The 18,093-nt window shown below is 33.3% G+C and overlaps 4 protein-coding genes across 4 annotated transcripts; 3 read left to right on the top strand and 1 right to left on the bottom strand.

The window, feature by feature from the left end:
• The first annotated feature begins 1,541 nt into the window (after nt 1–1,541).
• On the top strand, nt 1,542–4,046 carry LOC122596416 (cytochrome P450 CYP72A219-like). The gene is made up of 5 exons (XM_043768988.1): nt 1,542–1,853; nt 2,098–2,318; nt 2,456–2,700; nt 2,821–3,184; nt 3,287–4,046. The coding sequence occupies exons 1-5, from the start codon at nt 1,568–1,570 to the stop codon at nt 3,716–3,718; spliced, it is 1,548 nt and encodes a 515-aa protein (XP_043624923.1). The 5' UTR covers nt 1,542–1,567; the 3' UTR covers nt 3,719–4,046.
• Nucleotides 4,047–4,842: 796 nt separating this feature from the next.
• Nucleotides 4,843–9,031, top strand: LOC122595528 (ketol-acid reductoisomerase, chloroplastic-like). The gene is made up of 10 exons (XM_043767899.1): nt 4,843–5,226; nt 6,174–6,266; nt 6,377–6,442; nt 6,532–6,672; nt 6,954–7,181; nt 7,262–7,379; nt 7,754–7,893; nt 8,027–8,194; nt 8,270–8,425; nt 8,505–9,031. Exons 1-10 carry the CDS (start codon nt 4,918–4,920, stop codon nt 8,871–8,873), a joined length of 1,788 nt encoding a protein of 595 aa, XP_043623834.1. The 5' UTR covers nt 4,843–4,917; the 3' UTR covers nt 8,874–9,031.
• Nucleotides 9,032–12,590: 3,559 nt separating this feature from the next.
• On the top strand, nt 12,591–14,444 carry LOC122596271 (craniofacial development protein 1). The gene is made up of 4 exons (XM_043768821.1): nt 12,591–12,928; nt 13,347–13,486; nt 13,577–13,762; nt 13,841–14,444. The coding sequence occupies exons 1-4, from the start codon at nt 12,799–12,801 to the stop codon at nt 14,204–14,206; spliced, it is 822 nt and encodes a 273-aa protein (XP_043624756.1). The 5' UTR covers nt 12,591–12,798; the 3' UTR covers nt 14,207–14,444.
• Nucleotides 14,445–15,013: 569 nt separating this feature from the next.
• On the bottom strand, nt 15,014–17,064 carry LOC122596269. The gene is made up of 3 exons (XM_043768820.1): nt 16,510–17,064; nt 15,696–16,064; nt 15,014–15,589 (listed from the first exon to the last, which is right to left on the bottom strand). The coding sequence occupies exons 1-3, from the start codon at nt 17,006–17,008 to the stop codon at nt 15,168–15,170; spliced, it is 1,290 nt and encodes a 429-aa protein (XP_043624755.1). The 5' UTR covers nt 17,009–17,064; the 3' UTR covers nt 15,014–15,167.
• Between the last annotated feature and the right edge of the window lie 1,029 nt (nt 17,065–18,093).

The following is an 18,093-nucleotide window of genomic DNA, read 5'->3' as shown; positions in this document are numbered from 1 at the left end:
TTAAGGTTAACGATACTAAGAATTTGATATTATAATTTGATATATGATTTGTATTAGTTAAGATGTTTATGATCTTTTTGTAATGTATGGATTAATATCGTTATGTATAAGTTAAGATTTGTAAGAGTATTTGTATTGTTAAGAGTTTTTTTTTAAGAATTAGTCAAGAATTCTATAAAATACATGTTAACAGGTTTTTAACAGGCCTTAACAAGTGCACATGTTAATTTTCGTGTCGTGTTCATGTTTCGAATAAATGAAACGATTAGTTAACAGGTCGTATTTATGTTTGACCTTAACAAGTTTATGCCTTAACAAGTTTCGTGTGACCTGTTAGTCGGTATAGGTGAAGCCAGGGAGGCTTGAAAGAAACCTATTGTTACAAAACACAAAAATGTTTGAAAAATTAGTACTCGTAACATTTTTGCTTTTGAAAAACTAGTCATTGTTTGAGACTCATCTTTGAAAAATTTAATTGGGTCCAAAGAACCATGTAAAAAGGATTTTGCTTTTGAATTATTATTATTATTATTATTATTATTATTATTATTATTATTATTATTATTATCATATATCTAAATAAGAAAAAAAAATGTTGGGAAAATTCGAAAAGATTTAAATAAAAACATAGTTTTACATCTTATACATATATGAAACTAATAAAGAAGAATAGAAATATTGTAAAAAAAAAAAAATTACATCATGAAACACATTCGATCCTTAAAATTGATTAATCATCCATATGACATTATCTTTTACTCCTTTTTATTAGATGAAAAGATTTCATTTATCTTTTTCAGATATATAGTATAATGAGAAATGATAATTGTATTAAAAAAATGATAAATGTAACACAATATACAAGTTTTATTAATTCATTAATATCTGATGGACTATTGTGGTAGATTAATTCATTTTTATGGTATTAATATCAACCACTTTTGAGGTCTAAACCAAACTTGTGAAATGGGGTCTTATCGCTCATAAATTTTACATTCTAATATTCTAGTATAATGAAAATTAAACACACTTTTGAGTAATTTGTTTACAATCGTTTTCAGAAGTTAGAAAGAGAAGACTTCATATATAAACTCTTTTATCACATTTGCACACAAAAACGGAAGTTAAGAAATGGTATCTTAAGAAATCGAGGACCTTACAAAACCATTACTTTTAACGATTTCCTAAAAATCACCTATGCATAATACTTTTATTAGAATACTACAAATCATGTCAAATTCAAGAGCTAGGGTCCATTTTCTAGAAATCAACGAGCATGTCTTCTCTACTAGCTTGTTTCTTCCATGTGTAAACATTGAATGATACATTTTCATTTGGCAGGATTTTTTGTTTTCTATGTGGTTGTCTATGTTCTTTTAGACAAACGTACAATACCAAACAAATAGTATATGTACCCACAATAAAACTACAAATATTACTGTCACAAGGCTTAAACAAGCTAATTAGCCCATATATATACAGTTGTGTACTCAATGAGTAATTTTCAAACCCCCCCCCCCCCCCCCCCCCCCCCTTTTTTTTTTTTTGGTATATAGTCCTCTGAGTCATGGAGATGCAAAGCATTATATATAAGTGGGTTGCAAGTTCTTGGATTGGGGCTATTGTGGTGCTCGTGGCATGGAGCTTGTTGAAGTGGGTGTGGGTGAAGCCAAGGAGGCTTGAAAGGTATCTAAGGCTCCAAGGGATAAAGGGAACCTCCTATAAGTTTTTGTTTGGGGATACCAAAGAGATGAAACATATGCTCAAAGAAGCCAACCAAAAGCCGATCGATATCCAAGACGATGTCGTTGGAAGACTCATACCCTTTGTTTATATGGCAGCCAAAACTTATGGTTATAACTTATACCCCTAATCAATCAATTTATTTATAGGTGACAAAAGACCAGGTTGGGTAACATATCAAAATAGATTTAAAATCACGGGTTATCAATTTCTAGTAATTTAACAAATTACAAAGTATACTCAAATTCTACTAAAATTGGAGTTTTAACTAATGATTTAATCTTGTTTATAACGTGATAAGTTGTCCAGATAATTAACCTATACTTTGATATGTAATTTGGGGTTATATCATAGGTAATCTTTTCATTGCGTGGTACGGGCCACAACCAATGGTGCATGTTCTTGATCCTGGTCTTGCCAAAGATATATTGTCTAGGGTCAATGATTTCCAAAAGCTTAGGAGAAATAACCCATATATCAAGATATTATCTCAAGGGTTACTCCATTATGATGGTGATAAGTGGTTCAAGCATAGAAAAATCATCAACCCTGCCTTCCATGCTCAGAAGCTGAAGGTTTTTTACTCTGTATTTATATTAAAAACACACATTAAAATCCTTGAAAAAGAAGTATTTTTAGAACAAACAATATTCATTCAATTATTAAATCCGTAGATAAAGTTTCATACATCTTGCTCTACTGTTTTGTGTAGTACATGAGTCCAGCTATTCAATTGAGTTGCACTGAAATGATGGGAAAATGGCAAAAGCTATTAGCGTGTGAACATTCATGCGAACTTGATGTTTATCCATATCTTCAAACACTTTCTCGCGACATAATCTCACGCACTGCGTTTGGTAGTAGTTATGAAGAAGGGAGAAGAATATTTGAGCTACAAAAAGAACTCATTGCTTTACTATTGCAAATCATACAATCCGTATACATCCCTGGATCCAGGTGAAGTACAATTTAATTGATCTAATTAATTTGTGAGATTTCACATATTCATAGTTCTGTTACTTACAAAAGAGATCATGAGCTTATATATGTAAAACATGTGTTTTTTCTCCTAGCTAGGTTTTTGCCAACAAAAAAGAACAAAAGGATAAATGAGATTGACCATCATGTGAAGGCTTCCATAAGAGCTCTTATACATAAAAGGCTAATGGCAATGGAAAGTGGTCAATCCAACCATGATGACTTATTGAGCATATTGTTAGAGTCCAACCAAAAAGAAATTCAACAAATGAGTATTGAAGATATCATAGAAGAATGCAAACTTTTCTACTTTGCAGGTCAAGATACCACCTCTAATTTGCTTGTATGGTCCATGATTTTACTAAGCCAACATCAATCTTGGCAAGCACAAGCAAGAGATGAAGTTCTTCAAGTCTTTGGAAGTAATAAACCAGATCTCGATGGGTTGAGTCGTCTAAAAATAGTAAAGCGCGCAGTTTATTCACAAATATATACTTTAGTTCCTGTAATCTCGTTATTGTGTTTAAAATGTTCTCCTTACATTCTTAATTGATTGGTTTTTTAGGTTACTATGATCTTACATGAAGTTCTAAGACTGTATCCTGCAATTCCTGCATTATACCGGTTAACTATGGAGGAAACTAAGTTAGGAGACATGCATTTACCGGCTGGGACTGCAATCACAGTCCCCATGGTACTATTACACCGTGACCATGAGATATGGGGTGACAACGCAGATGAGTTCAAGCCAGAGAGGTTCTGTGAGGGTGTTTCCAAGGCGACAAAGGGACAAATGTCATATTTACCGTTTGGTTGGGGACCTCGTATATGCATTGGACAACAATTTGCAATGATGGAAGCGAAAATAGCGTTGGCTATAACTTTGCAACATTTCTCTTTTGAACTTTCACCATCCTATGCACATGCTCCTCAATCGGTCATCACGATTCAACCCCAATTTGGAGCTCACTTAATCATCAGAAAGGTTTCTCGTTAATAATTTACTATTCAAAAAAAGGGACAGATTGAGAACTTAAAAAAATTCAATTGTGGTCATTATATGCCAAAGGTTATGAGATCCGTCTGTTATGAGCCTTTGTTTCATATAGCGTATGTTAATGAAGGCTGATAAAGTTCTGTTCACGGGAGTCGATGGATAAAATCTTGTGATTCTCGAAAAGTTCTTTTACAAACTTTACAGATTTATAGTAATATCGAACAAATCATTAAAATCCAATGTAAAAAATTATTGAATGTTGTTTATCATGGTCTAGCGCCAACAAAACATGCCTTCTTATATTATAAGAGGTCTTAGATTCGAGTTATAACCTAGGCATATTTGGGGTGATCATCTTTGGGGAATTTAAATAAACGTTTTATTCGGCGAGGAGTTATCCAAATACGGACCCGTTTAAAACAACGTATGTTAAACCTTCTAATATTCGCGAACAATTTACATCTTTTAAAAAATACACTTATAAACCTTATGTAATATAACTCCACGCATCTAATACGAATATAAATAAACAAACATTAACTGTATACAACAGAAATATTAGACCTTTTCTTAACCTCATTTTAATTCTAAAAAATACCTACTTAAAGAAAAATTGATATATCTATTTATAAGAGCATTTTATTCGTATAGCTTCCATTATACAAATTTATCTATATTCCATATTACTGTAAAAGATTAAAAGAATTATATTCCATATTACTGTAAAAGATTAAAAGAATATATATTCTGTTGAAAGTTAGATCGAGAAAAAATGTTAAAAATATTTTCTATTAAAACAATAAACTCTAAATACTATACACTTCCAACCTAAATGAATAAAAAACCCACACTACTCGTCAATAGCCTACAAAATAGGATCATTATATATTAATTAAATTTACATCAATAGCCTGTACTACCTGTCGTCACCATCATCCGTCGCCGGCACCATCCGTCATCACGACATTGCCGTCATTGTCACTACATTGTGCTAGCATTGTAGATAAAAATAGATTTGTTGTATATCTACACCTATTTTACTCGTACCTTTCTACGGACTACGGCAAAGTAGACGGTTGGTAACTGGTGTATAAATATAGATATAGATAGATACAAAATACAAAGCTTATTATTCGTGTAGCCACTTCACACTTCACCTCTCTTCCCACTTACTGCTAAAGTGTATCTGCCACTCAGTCATGGCGGCCGCCGCAACAACCTTCTCCTCCGTCACACCAACCACCATCTCCTCCACCTCATCATCATCATCATCATCATCATCTCTCAAAACCACACCCAAAACCATATCTTTCACTTCACCATTTCTATCTTCCTTCAAATCCCTCAAATCCAATCACTTTTCCTCCAATGGGTCTGGTTCTGGTTCTGGGTCTGCTCTTGGAGCTCGTATGGTTGCAGCCCCAGCAATTACCAAAACGCCCTTTTCTCTCGATTTTGAGACTTCTGTTTTCAAGAAAGAGAAGGTCAACCTTGCTGGTCATGATGAGGTTCATTTCTTTACTTTACAATCTGTATCTGTATCTATATATATATATATATAGTATATATGGGGAAGGCTATATATGCATACCAACTTACCTTTTCATTTGTTTTGTAGTAGTCAATTGTGTATTTCTTTTTGTTTGTACATATGGGTTATTTTGTAATAGTAATTGTCATGAATGTTAAAAATGTCAACTTTTTAGTATATTACTATACCATGTTTGATTTGATAGTAAAAAAAATGTTATGAATAAAATTTAAAATATATCAAATGGTACACAAAAACTTTTTTAATGAAAGGATAAATGTTTTCTGATATATTCATTCAACATTAGTCCATATTGCCAAAATCTGTCCTCTGTATGATGTATCTAACTTAGAATGCTTTTGTGGTGTGTATCAACTATCAAGCCTTCAAATTATTGTTATTGTTTGTCTCGAATTATATTTTTGCTAACACGACATCCATATAAGTCGTCACATTACATACAATAGCAATATATAAAAGTCAAATGATGCATACCGAATAGATACCTAAACTTATAATGAAATAGTCTTGTACCTTAGTGGAATGCACAAAGTAGCAACATTTAAAGTTATCTATATCATATACGTTGTGTAAAAATACATTTTTTTGCACTTCTTAACCTTTTAATGAAATAATATTGTACTCGTTGGCCAAAGTGAAAAGAAAAAATTGCATAGTGTTGGGTGTGATTTTAGGAGATGGGAGTGTTGGGTTGTGAAGGGTTGTGATCAAAGATATAAAGGATCCAAGGGCTGGCATCATGTATTTTAAATTTTAAAATTTGGATGAGATGAAAATAAATAAGTACAATGACTAATAAGACGCAAACAAAAACTACATCGTTATTTTTCGCGAAGTAGCGCAGCATGCTATTGTTTTGTAAGAAATATATCTATTTAAATGATTTATTTGATGTTTGTGTAGTACATTGTGAGAGGTGGAAGAGATTTGTTTCATTTGTTGCCCGATGCATTCAAAGGTATTAAGCAGATTGGCGTTATCGGTTGGGGATCTCAGGTTTGTAATTTAGTATATTTGATATGATTAGTTATTGTTGACAAGTTATAATTTGTTGGATATGGTTGCTTTCCTATCTTTGTAATGGTAATTTTTTTGTCTGTGTTTAGGGTCCAGCTCAAGCTCAGAATCTTAGGGATTCGCTTGCCGAAGCGAAATCTGATATCGTAGTCAAGGTGTTTTTCTACATACATTTTGATTATATGTTAGTGTGCAGTTTTAATAACAATTGCTGAAAAGGCTTTTGCTATATGTGTTAAAATAGATTGGGTTAAGGAAGGGCTCGAGTTCGTTTGCCGAGGCTCGTGCTGCAGGGTTCACTGAAGAAAATGGGACTCTTGGTGAGATTTATCCCACTATCTCGGGTAGTGACCTGGTTCTGCTCTTAATATCTGATTCAGCTCAGGTTGGTTGATTGTTTGTTCACTTTAAAAGTTATCTGTTACTCCATCTTTGTTTATCTGAACTCTTTTGAGTGAGGATATATAGCTGAAATATAAGAAATAAAGAAAGTCGATTTTTGGTACCAAACAGTCTAGATAGCTATGTGTATTCCCTTACTGTATTTAATTGTTCCCGATGTACTAAGTGGCCTTTAGGTTGTGAACATAAATCTTTAAGTCTTATCAGTGGATCTTTTTTACTGTTATAAAATAAATATGTTGCTAATCTACTTGTTTATTTCAGGCTGATAATTATGAGAAGATCTTCTCGCACATGAAGCCTAACAGCATACTTGGACTTTCCCATGGTTTTCTTCTTGGCCATTTGCAATCAATTGGTCTTGATTTCCCCAAGAATGTCAGTGTCGTTGCCGTATGTCCCAAAGGAATGGGTCCATCAGTTAGGAGGCTGTATGTCCAAGGAAAGGAGATCAATGGAGCCGGGATCAATGCAAGTTTTGCCGTTCACCAGGTTGGTCACCAGGCATTTGTTTGTTCCGTTTTCTTCATTTTTTGGGCATTATTTAATGATTAGTAAAATGTTGGTTGCAGGATGTTGATGGTAGAGCCACTGATGTTGCTCTTGGATGGTCAGTTGCTCTTGGTTCACCGTTTACATTTGCAACTACGTTAGAGCAGGAGTACAAGAGCGATATATTTGGGGAGAGAGGTAAGCCTCTCACTTAGAGGCCACAAAATCCGTGGGTCTGGGAGTTGGTCAAATTCAGTTCGTGCCACAATATGTGAAGTACGTTTTAAAACAGAGTGAGTCGGGCCTACAGACTTTTCGGATAAAATCATAAAATGATTTAACTTTTTCTTGATAAAGCTCTTACAAAGTCTTTATGCATCTGAGTACACTTTGAGTCTTTAGGTAAACCCTTACGCAGCTTAAATGACGTGTTGGAGATGATATACAACCCAGATTGACCCATTGATAGATAAATGGATCAATATTTTCTTCTCTACAGTTAATCTCAGGCCTTTCATTTTTCTAAGATAATGAAATGTCATCAATACCCATTCTCCTATGATGAATATTAGGTATTCTACTTGGTGCTGTGCATGGTATTGTGGAATCGTTATTTAGAAGGTACACAGAAAATGGTATGAGCGAAGATTTGGCTTACAAGAACACTGTAGAGTGCATTACAGGAGTTATATCAAGAACTATATCGACCAAGGTTTGCATCTATCTTGGTTTGAAGCCATTTTTTGTTTTTTTTTTTACCTGTATACCCCGTTAATCTTGGTGATCTGCTTGATAGTTATACCAAGGTTTTACAAAACTAATGTAAAGAACTGGTTTTTGAACAGGGTATGAAGGCTGTTTACGAGTCACTATCGGAAGAAGGCCAAAAGGATTTCTTGACTGCATACAGTGCTTCATATCATCCCTGCATGGAAATCTTGTACGAGTGTTATGAGGATGTAGCCAGTGGCAGTGAGATAAGGAGTGTTGTTCTGGCCGGTCGCCGTTTTCATGTAAGTTTACTGTCCATAGAATGTGATGTTGATGATATCAGAGTATAATGATGATGACAAGCAACTTTTAACCAGGAAAAAGAGGGTCTGCCAGCCTTCCCAATGGGCAAGATTGATCAGACACGGATGTGGAAAGTCGGGGAACGGGTTCGTGCTACTCGACCTGCTGGTGATTTAGGGCCGCTATATCCTTTTACAGCAGGTGTTTATGTGGCATTAATGATGGCCCAGGTGAGCCTGCTTATCCCAACTCACTAATTTAAATTTATTTACAGGTTTCTAAAATGTTGATCCTTGAAATATGACACAGATTGAGGTACTGAGGAAGAAAGGTCATTCTTTTTCTGAGATCATAAATGAAAGTTTGATCGAGTCTGTGGATTCTTTGAACCCTTTCATGCATGCTCGAGGTGTTTCTTTTATGGTGGACAACTGTTCAACGACTGCAAGGTTGGGATCAAGAAAATGGGCTCCGCGTTTTGACTACATACTAACCCAACAGGCCATGGTTGCTGTAGATAGTGGCACACCTATCAACCAGGAACTAGTGAAAAACTTCTTTGAAGATCCAGTGCACGAGGCTATCAAAGTATGTGCAGAGTTGAGACCCACTGTTGATATCTCAGTGCCTGCAGACGCCGACTTTGTGAGACCTGAGCTGCGCCAATCTAGCAATTAGAATATGATGTATGAATTTTAATTTCTGGTTTGAGGAATGTAGTTTACAACTTGCCCCCGTTGTTATGTTTTGTATTCATGTAGTTATGCAAACGATATGTTGGTATTTGGTTGGATTTGGTAATTTTTGAATAACTAAAGTTGGTTTATGTGCCAAAATGAAAGCGTTCTACATTATGCTTGATAGTACTCCGTATTCGATAGCTTCTCAATTCTTTGACAATATTTGATGATTTCTTAGGACTGACGGTGGTTTTTTACATTTGTGAGCAAGTCAATTACGCAGTAATGGTATCTCATAGTCGTCAGCAGTGACTTGATGCTAGTAGTCTTTAGTCATTGGTGATGGTATTTTTTTAAGAGGGGAAAGGTGCAGAAGAAAAGAGGCTGATGAGTCATACATGTCTTGGGCGTGAATAATGTGTGACTTGACACATTTTATTTTCTATAGAAGGAACGACGTTGGGTAAATCTTCGATGCATTTCATAGAACAAGTTTGCATTTCATAGATGAAGTAAACGGCATTGTACGGTAAATTTATGATCGAGAATATTTGATAGGATCCGTGACAAGGCACACACACATGTACAAGTCAAGAGTAAGTCAGTCTGGAATTTAAATGATGAACATGAATCACATATTTATAAATTGTCTGTATTGTCTTTCCAAACCCTTTACAACCTGAAAACCAACTTAAAAGTTAGAACACCTGTTTTTCAGAACCACGATCAAATTTTAAAAACAAACGACAAAAAACAAAATACGAGTTACGTACACTTTTAGGCTCTCTAACATAGCGTATTTACTTTATGTTGACACAGTTAATCATATAAAAGGAGTTAAATATAACTTTTAATTTAACACAATTGTATCAATCTCTCGGTGTTTCCCCCGCTTTTAGGGTTACATACTTACATCGGTACCTCATCACCTCTTTCATTACAAAACCACCTCAAAAACACCATTACCAATAATAAAATTTGTCCTCTTCTTCATTAATTATTTTCTTTTTATATTAGTTGTGGACTTGTGGTAACGCTTCTGTTCCTCCTCGTTATCATCTCGTCATAACCACGCGCATCCCACGACCATATCCCCATAGTTGTCGACTCGCAATTTCCAACTCGACTCGAAATCATATTTTTTGACTCGTGACTCTAATCGTAAAACTCAGGATATTAACAAAAATTAATATTATATATGTTTTTTATATCTATTACTCTAATAAAAGAGTAGTTATCCAAGCATTATAAGCCATCCTTTTTTAACTTAAAGCTCTCTTTAAAAATTGACACATAGGATTTATCCTATGTGTAATTTTGATATTTTTTTTACAATTATATATATAAATCCAATAAAAATAAAAACGTATACAAAATTAATAAGAGAAATCAAGTACTAAAAATAAAAAAATAAATCCCTTTCATAAAAGTGTGACTACTTTATTTTCAAGGTTTATTTATTGTTATTTTCCTTTTTATTTTTTTGGTAACTTGATACATGGAAAGAAAATCAAGGTTTATTTATTGTTATTTTCCTTTTTATTTTTTTATTTTAGTTATTCATTTTGTAGATTTTATATGGATATTTTTGAAGAAGAATATAGTAAGGGTGTCAAGACATAATGTTCTCATTGCTTTCGGCCATCATCTAATTTTATGTTCTCTTTAGTTTAGAATTATCATGCAATACATAAGATGTTTAAGCCTTGGCAATTGAGGATATGATCAACTTTGAAATGTATCAAAGTAAGGCATCATTTGTGTTTCTATGGAAGAAAAGTTTCACCTATCAGGTAATAAGAATTTCTAATGAATTAATTTTCCGTTGAACAATAATAATTAATAATCGCATGTAAAAGACCTATAGATATAAACATTAATTGGAAAGATGGATAGATATATTTGAAAAATAACATAGATAAAAAGGAATCTTAATAGGATTAGAAAATTAATAAGTATTACAAAATGTAATCAAATGAGAATAGTCGTCCAATATATTTCTTTTTTCTTAAATCTTTGTATATCATTTAATGATTCACAAATAAACTTATTATATATCACTCACAAATAAATATGTCAATTGATTGATTATATATCTAAATCTAAATCTACATTTATATAATATCTATATTCATATTTAGAATAACTAACCTATTAAGTCTTTCTAAACCTCACTTTAAATCCAAAGCAGCAATAATTATTTAATTTTTATCTATCAAAAATTTAAAATTTAAATATACTTTATTTAATCGGTCAAATATTACCTTAAATATATTTTAAATTTGCCAAATATTTCTCAACAAACATGATGGAGTACAATGTGAAATGATATATGCAAATAAGTTTCTACAATGGAAACCAATATTTAATGCAATGAAAGCGAATTAAGAGGTTGATTAATAATAAGAGTTGTTATTAACAATAACTTATAAATAATTATGTAAACTTATAAAAACTCGCGCATCGCACGGGTCAAGTACCTAGTATAATACATAACTCTTATATTTTCTTATTTATTAATTATATTTTATATAAGTTTTTATATCTAAATATATGATTTTCACATATAACATATATAACTAAAATCATGAAACGAACAAAATTAAAACAAATAATGCATTAAAATAACACTTTTATACGAGTAATGCGGCGATGGTGGTGGCAGCGGCGATGTGATGTTAGCGGCGGTGGTTGGTAGTGGTGATGGCCTGACGGATGGTGGCACTGTAATTGTTATTGTAAAAGTACTTAATGTAAAAAGGGTATTGTAGTTACTTTAGGAGTTTATGTTGTAAATTATTTCATTAAGGATGTTATATGTATTTTAAGTGGAAATATTTAAATTAATGAATAAAAGTGAGAAAGTTAATTAATTCATTAAGGGTAGAATGATCTTTTCGCTTGAGGATAGTTTTATAATTTTACTAGATTAAACTCATGCGTTGCATGGTAAATAATTATAGTCGTAAAAGTCCGGTTAAGATAGATAATGCATCTTTTAAATTTAAAGTATAACACTATAATATTTTAACAAAAATATATTCCATATAAACCACTAATATGAGGAGATTAATAGACAACTAATTCAAAAAAAATAATTAACTATCAATTACTTTTTATTTACGTTCTTCAGCCCTATATAATATACGGGTTAAATGTAATTCATACTAACTAATGATACCGATAATAGTAGTTTTTAATATTAAAAAAGTTAAATGAATAAAGGTATATATGATCAACTCTGTATAAAAAAGATAATGTATGCCTAGTCTATGTATCCATCTAAACAATGAGTACACAATAACAACAAAAAAAATAAATTACGAATGAATAAAAATATATATGATCAAATCTTTATAAATAGATAATGTATCTATCTAAATCATGAATACACATTATAAAAAGTAACGTACATATTATATTTATATATTTATGTACATTTGTATTTTATATTTTTTTAAGTTTGCCAACTAAGAGTTCCTATTTTTTTTATTATTAGTTAATGATAATTAAGTTAAAATGTTATTTTTTAATGTATGCTTAAAATTAGAAATTTAATTTCAGTATGACACCTAATAATCCTACATAATATAATTTCATAATTGTTACATAATATAAACCTGAGAGAGGGCATTAAAAAATAATAAAAGATAAAATGTGATAATTTTTATAAAATAACATACATTAATTAAAATTGTTGGTGTTTTAGATAAACGACTTAAAATCCCTCCGAAACCAAAAACTCTATGAACAAAGTCACCACTCTTCATACTCTCAAACCCTCGTCTTCTCTCCATTTTCACATCATCAATTTCCAAAATTTTCTTCTATCGAAAGCTTCAATTGCATGATACACATTCAAAATTCATAAAATTACTTACTTGTAGCTCAAAATCCACTTTCAATCTGCTAAAAAAAACACAATGACCCAACAATTAAACGGCACCGCCGTCAATATCTCCGGCGATCAACCGCCGGCTGCTCCTCCACAGACGCAACCCACCTCCAATGCTCCGCCAGCAGTCACACAACCAAATCCCCAGGTTACCCCTGGTATGTACAAGGATTTACCTACCCTAGTTCAGGAATTATTTATATATTATAGCTGTAAAGATTTTATACAGTTGCTTCTTTTTCTTCAATTTGTTTTATTTTATTTTGTTTTTATCTGTAAGTATGCACACCAAGTGTTTGTTGAAATGCTACATGCTTGTTTATGGTAAATTTTGTTAAAGTTTCGATTTTTTCCGTCTGGGGTGACTTTATTTTTAGCTGGGTATGCTTAATTGTTCAAGAAAATTAAGATGTAGTAAAAAAGTTTGGATTTTTCTGGTTTTCATTGGTTGGTAATTGAAGATGTTTCGAATCTTTTAGAAGAAAAGTTAAGCAGCTTTGATTAGTATGATCAGTTGCCTGGATGTTTTAGTATTAGTTTTAGGGAAGTTATGTTAAACTATGTTTGTAATTCCAGACAACAATGCTCGAGTCGATGCTGTTTGGCAGCAAATGAATAAAGGAATATCGAAAGAAAAGCTAAATTCTATTTTGAAGAAGGCTCCTACAAATGTAAAAGGAACATCATCTAAGCCTTCTACGAAACCATCTTCTTCGGTAAGGATTCGTACGCATTTTATGTATTAGAAGTATGGTTTTTCAGTCAATGTATTCGATATTCATTTGTAACTTATTTATCTTCATTAGAGCTGGATGACAGTTCTTGGACTTGGTCAAAAGAAAAGCTCACCTATCCAACCTGTACCAACATTAAAACCAGTTGATAAACAAAACGATGGTAGTGCAGAGGCGTTAAAGGCGGCTGCTGCTGCCCTTTCTGCCGTCAGGGATACTGCTAATATGGCTGCTGTGGCCGGAAGAGGAAAAGTTGAGGTAAAAGCATTGCTGTGTTAGGTGATATTATAGGTTTCTTGAACATATGGTAACATTTTTCAAACTTCGGTTTTGCAGGTGAGAGAAGTTAGAGACTTTGCTGGGGAGTCGATTGAAGTAAAGAAGCTTGTCGATGCTAATATGGCAGAAACATCAGAAAAAGAAAAAGGAGGTGCTGCACCTTCTGCAGTTGATGCCATTCTTGAGCAAATCAAGAAGAAACCAAAGCTAAGTGTTCTTGATAAGACCAAAAAGGATTGGGGAGAGTTTAAGGAAGAAAATCGTTTGGATGAGGAGCTGGAAACTTATAAAAAGAGTGGAAATCAGTATTTAGATAAAGTTTCATTTTTGGAGCGTGCTGATTATCGGGAATATGAAAGGGAGAGAGATGCACGCTTAGCTGTGCAGGCCAAAAGGAAGGCCGATATGCGAGAAGATGACTGACGTATGTCAGTTGTCAATTAGATTGCGGTTGATATCCACTGAATGTTTTCGTTTTGTTATTGGGATTTAAGATTTGATGGAATACAGAACTTTAAGTTGATGCTTGCCTTTCGCTTTCGAAATAGATGTCTTATTGGGTTCGCACTGTTCACTGTTCTATTTTTGTTTGTAGAGAGATTATAACCGGGCAAATATTGTTTCAACTAATTTAAATGCAGTTGAGTTTTGCTTCTTCCTAGACCAGAGTGTAATTCAGTCATCAAAATTTCAATTATTTTGTGCCTTTCATATATTTACTTTGCCCTGATATAGTATGTTGCAGCGCTTATGAAAATGATTATGTAAGACTGGTTGGTGGCTTTTGGTTTGGGGATTTAGGAATGGAATCAAATTAAGATACGAGTGTTTGGGGATGGCAATGGATAGGAATCGGCCTCTATAATTAGGGAATCCCAAACTCGGGAAGGCGTTGGGTTTGTAATCTCCGTCTAAAATTACCTATTTTTTGAGCCGGTTCTTCTCACTGAAGCATTGCTGCTGCTCTCAACTTACAAGGTACCTTCTTCTACCTAATTTTACTTCGTAACTGCTTAGCCCTTTTCCTTGACAAAACTGTTGTGTTTGTGTTCAGGTTATGTTAGTCACTTAAAATTGTTAAGTTATACACATTGTCATATGTTTTTGGTAAGTTTTTATTACAATCAGATACCAAAAGATAACAAATCATACATCAGGAATGAGAATGAAATCCAAAATATCATTCTCATCCCAAAGTTGCATTGTATCATGAGGACATATAGAATACCCTGAGTTAAAGCTTACATATTGATTAATCAATTCCCAAACATACAGTAATTGTTTATTCCTTACCAAGCACAAACTTTTGACACAAATATGCATGGTAAATATATTTTTACTGGTAACCAAGCTCACACTATTGCTACCAGACTACCAGTAAGATTTACTTGACAAGACCCAAACTAATGATTCCCCATGAAGTATTTGGCCAGGTCCTTTCTTTCGCCTTGCTCAACATGACCCTGCTCCAAGAAACCCAACCTTCCCATGAGATCCTTTTGTCCCATGGACACCCCCATTCCAACAAAAGGCTTAAACCCTTTGTGGCCTCTTTTTCACTCTCTTCAAACCTCCCTCTGCTTATATAAAACTGACTCAGTAACACATGCGGCTCCCCCACATATGGGTTCTTCTCAATGCACTTGATTAACAACTCTTCACCCTTTTCCTTCTTTGATCCTTCATCAGTAACAGCCTCCCAGTACAAGTCTCTGGCCATAATCAGCTCACCTGGATCAACAATCTTGGTGCATCTGTCGAAAATAGGTGGAATCACTAATTCTATGTCTTCATCTCTGTCCTCACCTGCAACCAGGAAAATAATTCATAGAGCACACTATATAATTATTATGATACATTCTTTACAAAAGAGTATTTATACATCATAAGTGATAAGTAAAGATATTCCTACCTGAAAGTCCATTTGCATAGTGGTCTCTTTTACGTTCTTCGATAAAGATCTCTTCTTCTCGAACTAACGAAGTGTAAATAGCTGCCATTTTCGATATCAGGTTCAAATACAGTCCTGGTTTTCCATTTCCAGGCCATAACGTGTCAAAATTGATGTTCCCGGTGAACTCCAAGCGACCATCAGTGTTGTCATACAACGCATCTTGATAACCATAATACTGGTCACCAAAATCAGCTATGGTCATTAGAAGGAAAACAGCTAGTACCCTTCTTGGAAGAACCACTGGCTCTCCTGTTCGGATGTGCTTCACTTTGATTCCGTTGGCTGGAACAATTGCCTGCAACTTCTTCCTCCAGATTTCTTCTTTCACTATTACAAAGTTGTTAATACTTACCAAATATGCATAATAATTTCAATAAACTACAAATTTTTGTAACTATAATAACTAGTTTAGATATCTTACGGATGGATTATATGTATACACAATATAATATATTAAAATATATCTAAATACATGACTAAACAATTAAGGATTTACATATACTTTACCAAAATACTATGACAGGAATAAAGTATTTTTTGATAGACCATATGGTGTAGTATTCGAATAAAACGTGCCCCTTTCAGTCTATATCAATGAATCTTATTTTTTAGATATCTTATATAATTAAAACCATTATTTAATTAGTTTATTGGTAGACAATTGGTGTATAAATCAATTTGTGACACTAGTTTTCATACACTAAGTTGGTCAATAATTAGAGAATGGTTAAAGTTAGACAATCCAAAATAATACTAGTATAGGTGTGTGTACTTGAACTTCCAGCTTTCTCTTTGAGGTTTCTCAAAGAAAGTTCAGAAGCTTGGAGATGTTCCTGGAGCTCCGAATCAGTGTAACGAAACACAAGATCATCATGAATGAGAGTATGGCGAGGTACTATGCAAAACAAGTGAATCAAACATTCAGCAACCGAACCCACATGGTTGCGAACAGTCTCACGGTCAGTCACGGGGTCAAAGATTGCAAGGTCATGATATGAGTTGGAATAAACTGAATGGAAAAGGCCGAAAAGACAAACACTGTCTGGTGCCTTCCATAGTTTAAGGATACGATAAACATGGTAAAGGTGGTCAAGAAAAGTGCCTAGTCGGTGCCAGCATTCTCCAGCACCGGCTGAGCGTAAGATTGTCAAGAGGGTTGGCAAGTTCTTGTCAACTGACTCGAGATTTTCTCGAAGGAAAGGTCGAGCAGATCCGATAAGCTCTTGCAAGTGTTCATTGTTTGCAAGAGAGAGAGAAGACGAAGTAGGCATGTTAGTGTAAGTAGTTTTGTGGGTTCTTAAGAAGATAAGAATGGAAGAAGATATGCATGTATATATAGAGATATATTTTCTTTTGAACAGATAAGTAATATTTCATTCTATCAAGTTTTTTCTAGCAAGATACTAAAAGACCAAATACATTAGACCAAACACCACATCTCTATATGATGTTTAGTGTCATTTGGAAAGGAAAAACGTGTCAAGAAGTGTTTGTTGAATCGACGCTTGTGTTGTTAAATCACACTAAATCAATTTGGAGTTTTGTTCGTACATATTTCACATGCATGTACTAAACTTATAAATGGATGATCAAAAGGGCAATTTTTGTACACTCTTGGCTTATTAGGAACTTTGATGTAATTATTCTAGGCCATGCTGAAATGTGTACAACTTTTAATGAGGTATGATATGATATAAGACAGTAAAATCAGTTCTAAGAAACATTTATTTTTATTTACCATATTTACCATCTCTTACACATTGTTTTAAGGTTTGAGTGTGTGACGGTCTAGCCAAACCCTCAAAAGTTGATTCCATCTCTTGGTTTTGAGGTCTTGAGAATACGAGTGTGAATAAAAATACTTTTCAGATAAATGACCTGAGTTTTTTTTTTTTTGAAAATAATCAAGTTTTTTTGGACAACAGTTGATATAGAAACAACTAGTTTTTTGTCCCTGGGCGTTGCCCTGGGAGACATTACGTAACATGTAAACATGTGGAAAATTATATAAAATGAAAGTTTTGTGGCAAAAGTTAAAAGGTGAAAAGTGATGTGATAAAAAGTAAAGAAAAATGAAACGTTGGTGGCTGAAGTTGAAAAAATAAAAGTATAAAAATTAAATAGAACAAAACTTTGTGTGAAAAGTAGAAGAAATAAAAGTGATGTGGCAAAAAGTAGAATGACGAAAAATTCGTAAATTTATGTGATAAAAAGTAAAGAGAATGAAACTTTCGTGACAAAAGTTAGAAAACAAATGTATAAAAAGTAAATGGGGAAATAACACAAATATTTCGTGCAAGAAATAGAAGAAATAAAGTTATGTGACTAAAAGTAAAAGTTTAAAAGTTTCTGTGAT

Source organism: Erigeron canadensis, chromosome 4 (genome assembly GCF_010389155.1).
Source record: "Erigeron canadensis isolate Cc75 chromosome 4, C_canadensis_v1, whole genome shotgun sequence".
NCBI lineage: Eukaryota > Viridiplantae > Streptophyta > Magnoliopsida > Asterales > Asteraceae > Erigeron > Erigeron canadensis.
This window is presented reverse-complemented; position numbering and strand designations above follow the sequence as displayed.